Genomic DNA, 15,767 nt, shown 5'->3' on the forward strand with positions numbered 1-15,767 from the left:
TTTTATTGGCAAAAAACTATGAAAGTGGAAAGTTTAGTGGTCATTTTTCAGGCTATAAAGTTTGTTTTTATTTTTTTTTTTTGGGTAATTTGAAAGATATAAATTTAAGTAAGGAAAAATGTTTGGAACTTATAATTCTATACCACCAGAAAGGGACTTTAGCACTTAAGACCACCCATAACTAAAAATAGAACTATAGAGGTTGTTTTTTTTTTTAATTGAGATATGAATGAAGTAAAGTTTATGATTCGTAAAAAAAAATCAACTCAAGCTTACAATCAGACACGACTCGGAACTACCATTTTTTTCTTGCGATAAATTTTTAAGAAAAATTCCTTTTTTGTTCTCACTGTATCAGGTCCTCTCTTTTTCGTTTTCCGTTTTCGATATTTGATTAGAAGATTTCACAACTTCATTTTTGTACGCTGATATCTTATTTCCAGTCATCGTTTTCGGTTGAATTTTGGTAGAAAACTTAATTTTTTTTTTAATAAACAGGATTCTGTCACGGGTGGGAAATGAAGAAGTACTTTTAGGCACGACATTTTTCAGAATAGGTACGTATCTGCGAATTTATTTTTTAAACAAAGACAAAAGTAATGAAAATTACTTTTATTTTAAACAGAGTAGGTAATTGAATATAATTTATTTTGAAAAAGTTCAAATGACATCAGTTCAAATGCTTTTCGCCCAGGTATGACAGTGGTTTTAAAATTAAATTATATGTATTAAATCAATCCGCTTAATAGTGGAGTAAAGCAAATTGCCGATGTTGCCGTATTGTTTTTTTTTAAATTACAATTAAATTTTTTTTAACAAAACCATTTTTTTTGCTTAAATTTCATAATTTAAATGAAACCAAGAGATTGTTTAGGTAATTTAAGGAACAAAATTATATGGGAGTAAGGGACAATCTTTCATCGTTTAAGCGATAAATGCAATTTTTTCACAAACTGACTTCAAACACAAAAAAAAAAAATATTTTGCACACAACGGTAACACCAACAATTTTTACATATAGATTTTAAAAAGCCAGAATCTCATCAATCATAAATCCACTTAATTTAATGAAGAGTTTAAAAAAAAAAAAAAAACGGTCCTCAAAGTCAGATTTCGAAATAAAAAAAATGTTATTAAAAAAATTTAAAATTACTATTTTTCGAACTTTTTTGTAATAAAATATGAATTTATTTTTTAAAAAAATTTTCGCCATAGATATTATTAGTTGAATTTCGAAGAGGAAAATATAATTTTATTACAGTGTTGAAACAAAAGTTAAAAAAAAATTTCTTCAATTCCATTAAATTTTGTTTAATAAAAACTGAATTTTTTTATTGAAATAATTGATTTTCTCTAAGACTTTGATTAATAAGACCTGTTGTTGAATAAAAAAGAATAGCTTTGTTGAAATGTTGAACTTTGAAAAAAAAAAAAAAATCATGTGTGCAATTCACACGTGGTTGAAGTGAAACCTTAAAAATCATTTAAAAAAAATCGAAAAAAATATAACTTTTTTTTATTTCATCACTTTTTTTATATGACAACCTACAATAAATTTTATACCATCTGAAAGCTTATTGTTTCAGCTTAAAATATTTATATGGACCATGTCTAAACAACATCTACAAAAAGAGCTAGAATTTTTTTAACCCAATTAGTTTTCATAAAAAAAGCAAAACAATCAATCTCTTTTCTCTTCTAACGCCATTAAATTCATTTTTTAAAAGACAACCTATAATAAATTTTATATCATTATTATTTCACCTTTTATATGACGCTTCAATCATATTTCTACCATGCCTACAAAAAAAAATAAGAATTTTTTAAATCCAACCGTATCGAAATTTCAAACTGAGATTACGGTACTTCCTCTACTGCTGTTTTGAGGTATTTTTCAAGTTTTTCAATTAAAGATTACATAACTTGTAGAGCACGTACCGTTGTGTGTGATATATTAAATGAAAGGCAATATTATCAGCATGCGTATTAAAGTTAAATAAATAAATTTGTTATGTGCTCTAGATCAAAAGATATTACGTGTTTAGAAAAACAACATCTTTTCACCGTTATCTCAGAATTTTGAATATGAAATTAATTGAAATTTTGCACAGTCATAATTTATTTGATTACCTATCTACTGTATAAATTTCATTCATCTATCTTTAAAAACAAAAAAGTTATGATCAATAGATTTTTCGTGTCGCTTTTTCGTTTCATCTTGTTTCAAATCACTACGATACTAAAGAAGTTTTCACTTCAATAAGTTAATTTTTTTTCCAAAAAGTTCTATTAAAAAAAGTTCTTCGAAAATGAAATTGTAATACATAAATTTAAAAAACCGTTTAAAAATTTTTTAATAATTTTTTTTTCAAAATTCTGAGTTTAAGGACTAGTTTTCCAAAAACGCTAGATTCAATTATCTTAATTTTAATTTTATAAATAGTAATAACTTTCTAGCTAACTTTCTAACTTTCTATTGCAGGTGTTGCCGTTGTAGCCGAATCATTTTTTTTGTGTGTTTAAAGTCAATTTGTGAGAAAATTGCATCTATCGCTAAAACGATGGAGGATTGTTTGTCCACCAAAATTTTTCGTTTTCCCAACCTTCTAAAATAATAAAAAATTAATCTAAAACACTCAAATTCAGACTTGAACGTTTTAAGGCCATTCGATTTCTCCCTTAGATTTTATCAAAAATTTTGAATTGTCCTTGTATTGGTACACCTTTTACGACTTTTCTCTACTCACCTTTATTTCTAAGAATCCTTTTTTTCAATTTGACAAAAAAACTGATTATTTTTTTTTTTTATCAGAACTCATTTTTATTTCCTATTAATTTCTTTTTTAAGGAAGGTACATACGTCATTTAAATATTTTTTATTTTATATGATGAAAAATAAAAACACGAATTAAAAATACAAATTATTTTGATAAATATTCTTTTTTAATGATTTTTTTTTGTTTCATGTTTCAACATCCATTTTTAACAATAAAATTTACTATATTTCTTCTTTTTTTTTTCTTAAAATTTACGAATACTATAATAATTTTTTTTTTATTTGTTTTTGTTTTTAAGTTTTTTTTTTAATTTCTTCTTTAAAAAATAATTTTTAAGTTTTTTTTTGTATCTGTATTTATTTATTTCTTTCTTCTATTTGTTTTTTTTTGGACCAAAAAGATATCGGTTGTCTAGAAATGTTTTTTTTTTATTATAATTTATTTATTTAAATATCTATTTTCTTATAGGTTTTTTTTTTATTTATGCATTTTACAAAAAAAATTTAAATATTAAATTTTTATTTTAAGTGATTTTTTTGTTTGGTTTTCTTTTTAAGTTGTATACAAATTGTGATTTTTCTTTTTCTGTTTATCTTTTTTGTTTGTTTCTTCTAAAATACAACTTTTTTTTTGGTGAAAAATTGTATTTCTTTTTTTTTTTTGTTTTAATATTCACTTAAATTACAATACGTGATACGGAAAAAGGTCAATAAAAATGTCAGAGTTTGTAAGTTTTGTTGTTAAAAAGAGATTTTTAAATGTCTCTAAATAACAATTTCCCACAATCAATCATTCGGTGAGCTGTCAGATTCTTCTTGTAAGTCACCGTCGCCGCTGTCCTTTCGCAGAGTTACTTTAGGCTGCTGGTCTATAGGATTGATTTTTTCTGGTGTGGCCGAGTTGACAGCGATGGTGATATTGCAACCGGCACTTGTCGGTCGAATACTAAGGTTCGGAGTTCGTGTCAACATTGAGGAGTAGCTAATAGCTGAAGGACCACCAACACCACCACCACCAACAGTGCCACCACCACCAGCAATATTGACAACACTTACACTGCCATTGTTGATATTGCCACCACCACCAACACCACCACCCACAGTTGTTAAAGTGCCATTAAAGAATGGCGGTGGTGGGGGTAGTCGTTCCAGGGAACACGGTGGCGCTGTAGTATTCAAATGAACTCGACTGCTGTTGTTGTTGTTGCTGCCGGTGCTTGTGAAAATGTTGCTGTGAAGTTGTTGCATGCAATCGGCTGCTTGGCTGTCAGCTGCCATTTGCTGTGGTGACAACTGCAAAGGATGCTCCTTTCGCTCTGCGGGAAGATAGATTTTAATTAAATCAAAAAAAATGTTTCTTTGCTTTTTGATGTGTATTTTTTTTTTTGCTTTTTCTTTTATTTTTATTTATTTTTTCGTTTGCAATTTGAAATGAATACGATAAGAGGGGTAAGGGGGTGGGTGGGGGATGCTGAAATGGCAAAGTATAGTGAGTGTATCTATGTCATTTTTAATGAAACTAATTTGAAATTATTTTATACGAAGTGAAAACTTTTAAGTGCCGTGGTTTTTATTTATTTTTGAATACCTACTTTTTCAACTACTACAAGGGGCTTTCTATGGGGAATAGGAATTTTACGATTTTCTTTTTGTTGGTTTTTTGCATTTTAGGTGTTTTTGAAAGGTGATATAAATACATACATTGAATTAAAATCTATTTTGTTTTAACTATTTTTAATATTGCCTCACGTCATTTTGGGCAATGAATAAAGAGTTTAAGTCTTTTTTAATAAGAATGTTGAAGAAAAAGTTTTTTTTTTTTAAATTAATACTTACTTGATTCTTGGAATTAATGGAAATGATTTTAGAGTTTAAGGATTTAGGATTTTCGAAAATTGAAATCAAAACAATTAACCATTTTATCAAACAAATTAACCATTTAGTCATTCACAAGTTCATTTAACCCGAAATATTTCAATACTTTTTAGTGAGTTGGAACAAATCAAAACAATAAAAAACTCGCTTTAGAATACCTTTAGAATAAATTAGTTAAGTAGTTAGAAAAATTATGTAGAGTATTAGAAGAAAAGAAGTGGGTGAACGCCAGCATTAATTTCATACAAATTGAACTTGAAACCATCTATTTGAGCGAAATAAATTCTAATCCATTTGATCCAAAAATCTTCGAAGCCAAAAAAAGCTTAATTTTTGTCAAGAAATCCTAATCGAATGCCTTCGAAATATTGAGTGATGCAACGATTTTATTTAACTTTCGAAACGGTGCAAAGATAAGTTCCACTTTTCGGTGAGTTGAGCTATCATGCTCAGCATCATTTTAGAAGGACCTCCTGCTAAGAAAATCGTACTGATGTTCGCTTTATATTCGTTCTTTATTTCGTTATCCATATGTTTCCGAATTCAAATAATATAACTACCTGTCGAAATTTATAAACAAAATTTATTAAGGCAAACTCCCCAATCATTTGAAGTCCCCAAATACTTTTATTGTCCTTAAAATTCGTGAAACTTAAAAACTTCAAAAAAGTACGTATACGCCACAGTGAACACATACAAGTCTTTTACATGTATGTATCCACTGAAGTAGATTTTGAATTGAAATGACGGCAACTTTGTACATTAAATGGCATATGTTTATTTTTGGGATAAGTATTAGCAAAGCTTTTGTTGTACATGTCCTGAAGCCTAAATATTGAATACACCTTATATTAAAGAAATATTCCATTTAAATATTTAAAATATTTAAATTACGAATTTGAATAATTTAAAGAATGGTTACTTTCTTTAGTTTTAGTTTTCTTGTAGAAAAGTTAAAACACCTTTGATTTAAAAAAAATCTATAAAAATTCCTGCCTTATAATTTGTGTCTATGATTTATGTTTATGTCATGTCTACAAGACATCGATATGCCACAGTTACCGATGTCTTAACGTGATTTTCTTATGTGTTTTATTTTTAAAACTAATGGAGTAAATGTAATATGAAATAATTTGATTGCGATCGTCAATTATATTGAATATTTTTTTTTTGGGACACTGTGGCGTATGAGTACTTTTTAAATCCTGCACTTTTAACGATAACACTGGCCAACAATTTCCAACTTTTTAAAATTATCCAGAACAATTTATATCAAATTTTATAGATTTGGGTTCATCAGTAAGCTCAGGAATAATATTGGTTTCTTTCTAGCAGCTTTAGTTCTTGAAATATTTAATTTTTCATATTTTGGGAAATATTCATACTAATTTTTAAGTTTTTCTTATTTTGAGCGTTTATTAAAATTTTCCAGAAAAGTTTATAGTAAACTCAATGTATTTGGGGTCAATAAACCTAAAAACCACATTATTTTTCTTTTCTAACAGCTCTATTTTTTAAATATTTTAGTTTTCCACATTTTAGGGGTAATTTCATACTATTTTTTTTAGATTTTATTATTACAAGCGTTTTTATAGTTTTGTTGGAAAAATTTGTTTCGAATGTAATGTATTTCGGTTATCTTAAATTGTTAAAAAAATTTAACAAAAAAAAAAACATTGTATGAATTTCTATGCTTTTTGGTGTATGAATTTTAAAAACTAATGCTGCTAGAAAAAAACCAATGTTATTTTTGGAATCAGCACCCTAAATTTAGTAAGAAATGATTAACAACGGTCTGGAACATTTTTGTGTGTTGGGCAGTGTAATCATATATTTTTTAATTGACAATATTTATTTTCAAAAACTAACTGAGGTTATGTGTAAATTTGACGCTGAAAATATCACATTATGTTGTGAAAGTGCTAGAAATTGAAGTTTTTATTTCTTTTTTTTTTTCGGTTTCAACTTTAAATCTATTAATTTAGAAAAGGCCATTAAAGAAAGTAAAAACATATATAAAAACATTTTTTATATTGAATAAAATAATATGTTAAACAAAATGAGACATTTTATGATCCAACATCAAAACAAGCTAAAATTCTTGTTACCATGGTGCGCACGAATTGTCACTGGCAATTATTTTGGGGTAAATGTTCAAAAAGATTCCTTAGATAGCAATGTGAATGTTTTGTCATTTATTTATTACAAATTAATAGATCATTCAAAAAGACTATTTCTGCACCTAAACTTACATCTCAGGTCAGTTAAATAATTCTAAATAAATTTTAAATTGATTTCAAACTGATTTATACTTGTTCTTTTACTAACCCTTTGCCAAAATACGTGACTTCAAAAAATTAACAACCATTTTGTCTCTGACTATTTATATCATGGAGCAACAACGCAAGGCTTATTTGATAACACTGGTCTGCAAGGAAATCCTCCTTTAAATAAAACTGTTCTTTTCGAAAGGATTTTTGTATGCTGATTCCGAAGTCAGAATTGATCTAGCACGTCACGTTTTTTAGATATTCCCTTTAGAAAATCTCAAAAAGCCATTTTTTTGCTGTTTTCGAAGAAATATTTTGGCATAATGTAATATTTTTCAATTAAAATTGTTACGGTTTATAAAAAAACTTATTTTTTTCTTTCAAATTCAGTTTCAATCTTCTCAATATCTCTTTTCTTCTCCGAGATATCTTAATTTAAGTAAGTTTAGTAGGTTTGGCATATCTTATCATAAAAAAACTGATCTCTAAAAATTAATATATCTTTCTCTCTAGAACAAAAATATACTTTTTTAATGGACTTTAATATGCTGATTTTGAATCCGAACTCAAAAAATTTCGGATAGCTCTGGTTTGTGAGATATAGTAGTTTTTATTGAGATTTTCTAAGAAAAAACTTGATTTTGTGATACTTTAATGCGAATATCTTAAAATCCTCACGTGATAGAATTTTTTTGACTTTGGATTCTAACTCAGCACATCAAAAACTATAAGAAAAGTATACTTTTGTTTCTAGGATAAACAAATCTGAAGCTTTACAAGGCAATTTATTGAATGGTTTATTACAAATAAGATATTTCTAAATAGATAAATAGTATATAAAATTACAAAACACGTACAAATTTTGTTTAATGTATTTTATTATGGTTTTCTTTACAAATTTGACTTTTTAAATATAATGGGCGTTGATATTTTACATTTTCTATAATTAAGGTGTTTTTGTTCATGTTGGATTTACTAAAAAGTAAAGGATTTCGATATTTCTGCTTTTTTTTATAAATCAGTATTTTAAAATATGAGTAAACATTAATGTAAAAGAACATATTTAGTGTCAATCGATAGGCAATATTACGAGGAATAAGTCCTCCAAATTAGAGCTCAATGAGTTCAAATAATCTAAAAGGTTGATTTTTTTGAAACTACCCACATTTTTCAAAAATAATTTTTACAAAAATGGTATCTGATAGAATTTTTCTGAAACCAGATTTAGATTCAAGAAAGTCTAATCTTTCATAATATCAAAAAATTATTTGAAGGAGAAAAAAGTAGTTAAATTTTGCAGACCAGTGTAATAGGTCAAATAATCAAAAAATCACTAAAATCGCATGAGTAAGAAGACAATTTGTTTGTTTTTACAAGATACGTTGTTAATTTAACCTGATTTCTTGATCGTATGATCACTTTTCCATGTTTTCTACTGCAGACAAAAAAAAAAATTGATTTTTATTGGCTGAAGCAATTTGTGTTTTAATTTAAAATTTCTTATGTTCATCTACGAACCAAAATATAATGTACATCTCCACAAATTTTTATTAAAATCCAATTAGCTTGTAATTTTACGATTTCCCTTAAACTTTAGGTGCCAACACTTAAGTCTGTAGCCAAGAAACCTTCTTCATTAAGGATGTCCTTTTGTCTTAATTTTCAAGTTTCTTTTCAATCTTTATGTTACACTAATTCACCGCGAAATACTAATCCACATTTGCATGAAAGTTTCCTCAACTATTTTTCCCCCTTCTAACATCGTCAACGAAGATTTAAACATTCTTCATCATGATGAATATTTATCTTCTTCTTTATTCACATATCAAAATCAGTAAATCCTTAGTATTTCATCAAAAAAAAAAAATAAACACAAAAAAATATGAAAGAAACAAAAAATATCAAATATCAAACCGCTAACAATTTTTTACAACTTTCCTCATTAAAATTCCCACATTTCATCATCCACGGTTTTTATTACACCTATCAAAACTTTGTCCGTCTCGTCCTTTTGTCCTTTTTTTTCATATATGATTTGAGTTGTTTTTTTTTCTTCGTCTTCATCATCAACATTAGAAATGACATTTGAAGCACCCTGTAGTCGTATCATGTCCACATTTAAACAACAACAACAATGGAACAAAAAAAAATTATAAAACTTTCCAAAATTGGATGAAGTACATAAAAAAAAAGAAAAAAAAACTTTTTCATATGTGACAGACGATGAATATCCTGTAGGTATAGAAAAAGTACATAGCGTTTTTCAAATTCCCTATCTGCCAACTAAAAAACTATGAAAAAAAAAAACTGAAAAATTAAAAGGACATCTCTGACAACACCCAGTCACTTTCCATACAATTTATATGAATTTAATCTCGAAACCAACCTCAATCATCCCCTAAGTTTTACCTCTCTCCATGGAAGGTTGTACAGTGGTTAGATGTTAGTGGTGCACTATACCACACCTCATTTTTTTTATCCCCCCCCCCCCCCAATCCCCTACTCATCATTTTCTCTCTATCTCTCAGAGCTGTGTGAAAAAGAAGTAAAGTTTATTTTTAAATTGGAAAACACATCTTACCCAAGGGTGCTAGCAGCTTTGGTTGCAGTGGCAGCATAAAGTCATGTCCGGTTGTTGCCGCCCTCGGTTGAAGACTTTGTACTGGTGGCACACTCAAGTAGTCAGCTGTGAAAAAAATAAAAATAACCAAAAAAAAAAAAACAAAAACAAAAAAAAAATAAAGGAGAAAAACAAAAAAAATTAAAAATTCCCACGGGGGAATGTGGAAGAGAAGAGAGAAAGTGGTGGTGCAAATGGCAAACACCAGGAAAATCAGTTTCAATTAAAGGTGCAAACATATACATTTTTTGATTTATTTTTTATAAATTTTATTATTATAAGAGTAGTTTTTATACGAGAGTAGTTTGTAAAAATAAATTTTGTTTTATTTTATATATTTTTTTTATTTCTCAATGCTCGCCAAAGTTAAAATTAAATTTATAAGATATTGTGACAAAAAGTGTTTCAGTAGTAAGTTTTTTTTTTTTTTTAATGTAGGTATGCAATGTAGGGGCTGATGCAAAGGGTTTGAAACGTCTCCATAAGTTGGCTTGAAAAATACAGTAGAACAATGTTGAAATTCATAAGAAAAATCTTTAAAAAAAAAAATAGTTGCGGTCCCAGAACTGTTCCTTGTGGAATACCAGTTTTTTTTTTTTTTTCTTAAATTGAGTAGGTATTCTACTGAATTTACCTTGCCAACTTACTAGAAACATTTTTAAGGGTTGAGTAAAAAATATTTATAAAAATATTTAAATCGATGGAGAAAAAACGTCAAGTATACAAAAAATGTAGCAGTTTTCAATTTCTTTTATCTTTTTGGATTTTTCAGTTTTCTTTTTTTCGAATTTGCCGAATGAATTAAAAATTCAGAATACAAAATATATAGGTACACCACACTGCACTGAGGTATTTTTTTTTTAATAATTTCACATGCTAAAAATTGTTGGTGAATTCATAAAATTCGTGATATAAGAATTTTTGTTGCATTTGTAAATTTGCATTCAATCGTGGATAAAACAAAATGCAAGAGTCAATCGAAAGGTGGAATAAATAGAACAGCATATAAAACAAAACAAAAAATGAATTATATTGAATTTGATTTATTTACAGATGATGTTAATTTTGTTTAGGAATTTGTTTTTGTGTAACAATTTGCTTGAATTTTGTCCTTTTTTTTTTGTTCTCTATCGAGCTTAAATCTAACAAATTTTAACGAATATTCTAATCTTAAAGTTTTCTAAATGGATTCAAAATAATTAGAAAAACTTATTGATTTCAATGAAAAAAATTGATATAGATTGAAAATACACTTAAGTAATATCTCCTTTAAGGCTTCTTTAAAGTTTCTATAAAGCCAATACCACGGTGTAACACTCGAAATATACGCGGGCGGAGACCTATCACGTTTTGTAGAGCTAGTCGCACTGATTACGAAACGGTATTTAAAAGTCCCTAGCACCCCCAAAATCTGGAGTTAGGGGCAAAAAACGTTTTTTTTTTCTTTTCACCCATTGAAAAAAATCTGTCTTCGTCAAATTTTTACCCATTTTCGATTTTTTCTGATTAGAAGAAAATGGAAAAATTATTTTATCAGATTTTTCTTTTTTCAAAATATTTTTTGTTTTTATTTTTCAATTTTCTCAAAAACTAGAAGACATAGAATCAAATAGTTTTCACTGTTCGATAAAGAATCAATTGAGGCAGTTTTCAGTGTGAGTAATTTTTTTTTTACTAAAATTCACAGTCTGGACAAAAATAGTATATAATGAGTTTTTAAAATTTTTTGTTCGCCTATTTTTAACTTTGAAATCGATTATTTCAAAAACTATTGGTAAAAATATATTGATTTGAAAATTAGAATTTAATGTACAATTTTGCCTTTCGGAAATGGTATCATTTATTACTGTAAGTGTTGCCGTTGTTTTTTAATAATTTTTTTTTATTTTGATAATTTTTTTTTAGAAAACTTCCCCTCCCACCTAAACGGGAGGAGATAGACCCCCCTCCCAAAGAAAAAAATGTTTTTATTGAGCTCCTCTACAAAACCCGTTATGAAATCCTGGCGTCCAAGTTATCCTATTACGTGCCGAAACAACATTTTTGTTTTTTACCTAAAAGTTCGAATTTCTGTATCTGGGTTGAAATCGAAAATTTTTTTTTCTAAGCCAATTTTAAACTGATTTTCATAAAAAATACCTCGTTTGATTTGGAAATAAATATTATTTTAGAATATATTTTTAAAACAGGATGCTGTTGTGAAAATATATACTTTAATTTGATGTCTAAGTTGGATAAATGACGAAAAAAATGGAATTTTTGAACTTTGACAGCTTATAAATTCTAGGTGGTTTGACCGAGTTACATGTCAATCGAAAATGGGTAAAAATTTGACGAAGCTAGATATTTTTCAATGGGTGAAGGTCAAAAAAACCGTTTTTTGACCCTAACTCCAGTTTTTGGGTGTAAGGGACTTTTTCAAATACCGTTTCGTAATCAGTGCGACTAGCTCTACAAAACGGGATAGGTCTCCGCCCGCGTATATTTTAAAACCTCATTTTTGTAACACCGTGTACTTTTTTCTTAAAAGGAGTCAATAACTTCGTTAACTATTGTATTTATAAAAATTGTTGCGATCCCAGAAGTGTTCGTTGTGACACCTAAAATGTTTTAAATGAGTAGTTTAAGAGTGTAAATGGGTGTGAAAGTAATTATTTTTCAAAAATTTGTAGATCTTAATACCTTCAATATCTAGTCTAATTTTTTTTATTATTTATTTCAACTTTTTTTCAAATTGTTTCTATAATTTTGTTTGTATTTTTCCAGCTCTTATCCACCATAAAAACATTTCTTCAAATGCTAAAAAAAAAAAAAATTAAAATGATAATATTAATAAAAGACAATTGTGGCGCCACTGAAAAATCTTAGATGACGAAAAGGGTAATTTATATCTAATCATTATAATATTTCCAAGAACAAACTGAATTCGTAGTATAAATTCCTAATTAAATAGTACTAATCAAGCAAAATTTCCTGATTAATAATTTCTCTAATTAACTGCTTGCTCAAATTATTGGATTCTTTGATTAGTGAAAAGAATGAAATCGTTGATTTAAGGTTGAACAAGTGTAAAAATACTGACCCTTAGTGCTCTATAAAGAACATAAACTAGGTATCTTCAATGATTCAAAGAAGATGAAGGTATGGGAGATTATTATAAAGAAAGTCTGAAAATCATTTAAAATTGCTTTGAAATTACGAAAACATATTTTTAAATGGTTTTAATTTCTTATCAAAATAGTTCAATTTTGTGTAGGTATAAAAAGAAATTTTAGAATTTTTTGATTCAAAATGATTAGAACCGTTTAAAAAAAAATTTTTTATATGTAAAGATTTTCTAACATTAAAAGGAATTCCATTTTTAAGAAATTATTAATTGACACATAAAATTTTAATTTCAAAAAAATTATTGAGTCGTTTAAAAAAAAAAATGTTGAAAAAACCCAAAAACGTATATTTTGAAATTTTTGATTCGTTTTATTTTTTAATTTAGTAAAAAAAAAAGTAAAAATTCGACACTCGCTTTACTATTTTGGACTGCTGTTCGAGATAGAGACAGAAAGAATTGCGAGAATATTTCAATTCTCCATTCCTCTTCATAGAAAATGCCTTGTCTGATTGTTATAATAGGGTTTGATTTGATTTGACCGAAATAAACTAAATGCGTGCATTAAATCTTATTTTTCAAAAAAGACTGATAAGGAAAATTAAAATAAACAGTTTATATTAGAGGAAAACTCGAACTCAATAGATTTTCGGAAGTAGATTTCTGGTAAAAAGTAGAACTCTTATCGAGAAAAGTTAAATATAAAAGTTGTAGATCTAACATCTTTTGTTATCTAACGAAAACAATTCGATTTTGAAAAAAATTTGGTGAAAATGTGCATTCTTTAGTTTTAATTTTGCTTAAAGCAAAATATTAATTTTTTTAAATATTTTTTTTGTTCCAATTTCCAAGCAATTTTTTTTTTGGTTGAACTCTTGAGACCTTTTAAGTAAGATGGTAAAACTATAAAGTTATACCTACCCTACGAAAATGTAGTCAAAAATAAAAAAAAACCTTTTCGACCTAGATTTTTCAGTAAATTTCAGAAACGACTTGTTTTTTTAATTTTTAAAATCGTACCTGATTCTTTTTTTGAGTTTTTGAGTTTTTGAGCATTATACATATATATACAGGGTGTCCCAAAAGTAATGGATCAAACGAAATATGCTGATAGGCCAACTTTAGGGCTCTCAGAATTTGGTAACTTGTTCATCCCAAATCCTTACGGTTTTCGATTTAATGCAGTTTTTGTGAAATTTCGAAAAATCCCGACTTGGCAATAGTATTTTGCTTCGTCTGCCCATAATTGATTTTTGTTTTTTACAATTCTTTCACTAAGACATTGCCTAATAATAAGAAATAACTAATTAATCAAAATATTTTTTATTTCATATGCCATTTTGCTGCAAATTAATTAACAGTTCCATGTTTTATAAAAACTCAATTTTTTACTTTTATTTTAGAGCATCATCCCGAAAAAAATTTGTATGGTGTGACACTGGTTTATTATTTTAAAAACTTGCCGTGTTATTGCAGTTTTCAAAAATGTATAAAAGTCTATAAAGTTGAAATTAGAACGAAAGATATTACAATTTGAATGCAACAAAACAGGGGTTTGCAGAGCAAAATAACAAACAAAAATCGAGTCTTTTATTCAAAAATAAATAAACAAACAACAGTCGAGAAAATGTGTTTATTTTTCTTTGTTATTTTTCTCTGAAAAGCCCTGTTTTGTTGTATTCAAATTGTAATATCTTTCGTTCTAATTTCAACTTTATAAACTTTTTTACATTTTTGAAAACTGCAATAACACGGCAAGTTTTTAAAATAATAAACCAGTGTCACACCATACAAATTTTTTTCGGGATGTTGCTCTGAAATAAAAGTAAGAAATTGAGTTTTTATTAAACATGGAACTGTTAATTAATTTGCAGCAAAATGGCATATGAAATAAAAAATATTTTGATTAATTAGTTATTTCTTATTATTAGGCAATGTTTTAGTGAAAGAATTGTAAAAAACAAAAATCAATTATGGGCAGAGGAAGCAAAATACTGTTGCCAAGTCGGGATTTTTTGAAATTTCACAAAAACTGCATTAAATCGAAAACCGTAAGGATTTAGGATGAACAAGTTACCAAATTCTGAGAGCCCTTAAGTTGGCCTATCAGCATATTTCGTTTGATCCATTACTTTTGGGACACCCTGTATATACATTTGACTTAGAATGGAAAAAAATGCTAAAATAGCTAAAAAAAAAGCTAAAATATACTCCTTGAATTTGATGTTTATTTGAAATTGATTGAGCAAATAGTTTTTGAGAAATTTAATTTTAAAGTCAAAATTTAAAAAAAAAATAATTTTTTGTATTTAAGTTAATTTTTTTTTAAATTTGAATTACAAGGTACAAGTTTTTTTTCAAAATTAAATTTTTTATTTAGTTCTTAGTCAAATCCTTAAAAATAGATGCAAAAAACTATTCTAGTTTTTCAAAAAATGGAAAAAAAGATATGCACTTTTTTATTTGTTTTATTTGTTCCTAAGGAAATTTTTTATATAATGGTTTTTTAATCAACAGATTTGTGTGGCTCAGAATCAACCCCAAGAACGTAGTGGTATTTTTGCTCCTTTTTCGAGGTTTTTTTTTTGTTAATTTTTGGTGTTTTTTTAAATGTTTTTTTTTGCCATTTTTAGAGTTTTGTATTTTTTTTTTTAATTTTTATATTTTTTTAAGTTATTTTTACTACGTTCTGAATATTTCAGGACTATTTTTGAAATGTAAGAGTTATAATGTTACGTATAACAGAAAAATATCCCATATAACATAGATTTCAGGACAGCAAGGTCCTCAGGGACCACAAAACCTTTTCTCGATTTTCATCGTGAGAGCCATTTTTCATGAATCCATGTTGACTTTTCGCGTTAATTTAAAAAAAAAAGAAGACGTCCTGATCAGCAGCGTGTTACAGTCACCTTTTTTCCATTTAATTTGAGGCTAATTTTTTTTATTTGAAAAAAAAAAAAATTTTAAAAAACCAAAAAAAATTGGAGAAAAGATACAATTTCCCTTAAATCTCAAAAACTAAGATACTTTTAAACATGCGGTATTTTGTTTTTGACTTAAAATCAATAAGAGCATTTATTTGTGTAAAAAATTTTACACTTTATTAAAAACAATTGA

General features: G+C 27.1%; 2 protein-coding genes across 9 annotated transcripts in view; both read right to left on the reverse strand.

Annotated features, from left to right (window-relative positions):
• Positions 1 to 15,767, reverse strand: part of LOC129916830 (protein numb) — a 323,367-nt gene that overhangs the window by 162,874 nt on the left and 144,726 nt on the right. The gene's annotated exons all lie outside the window — the stretch shown is intronic.
• Positions 3,269 to 15,767, reverse strand: part of LOC129916828 (potassium voltage-gated channel protein Shaw) — a 141,101-nt gene continuing 128,602 nt past the window's right edge. For 6 of the 8 annotated variants that reach the window (XM_055997009.1, XM_055997004.1, XM_055997005.1 and 3 more), the window contains exons 11-12: positions 9,503 to 9,607; positions 3,271 to 4,092 (exon numbers count right to left, since the gene is read on the reverse strand). In XM_055997009.1, coding sequence (XP_055852984.1) covers positions 3,563 to 4,092; positions 9,503 to 9,607 — 635 coding nt within the window. In that variant the 3' untranslated portion in view covers positions 3,271 to 3,562. Of the gene's footprint in view, positions 4,093 to 9,502; positions 9,608 to 15,767 lie in introns of all 8 variants that reach the window. The other 2 variants (XM_055997011.1, XM_055997010.1) reach the window with 2 other exon arrangements.

This window comes from Episyrphus balteatus, chromosome 3 (assembly GCF_945859705.1).
Source record: "Episyrphus balteatus chromosome 3, idEpiBalt1.1, whole genome shotgun sequence".
NCBI lineage: Eukaryota > Metazoa > Arthropoda > Insecta > Diptera > Syrphidae > Episyrphus > Episyrphus balteatus.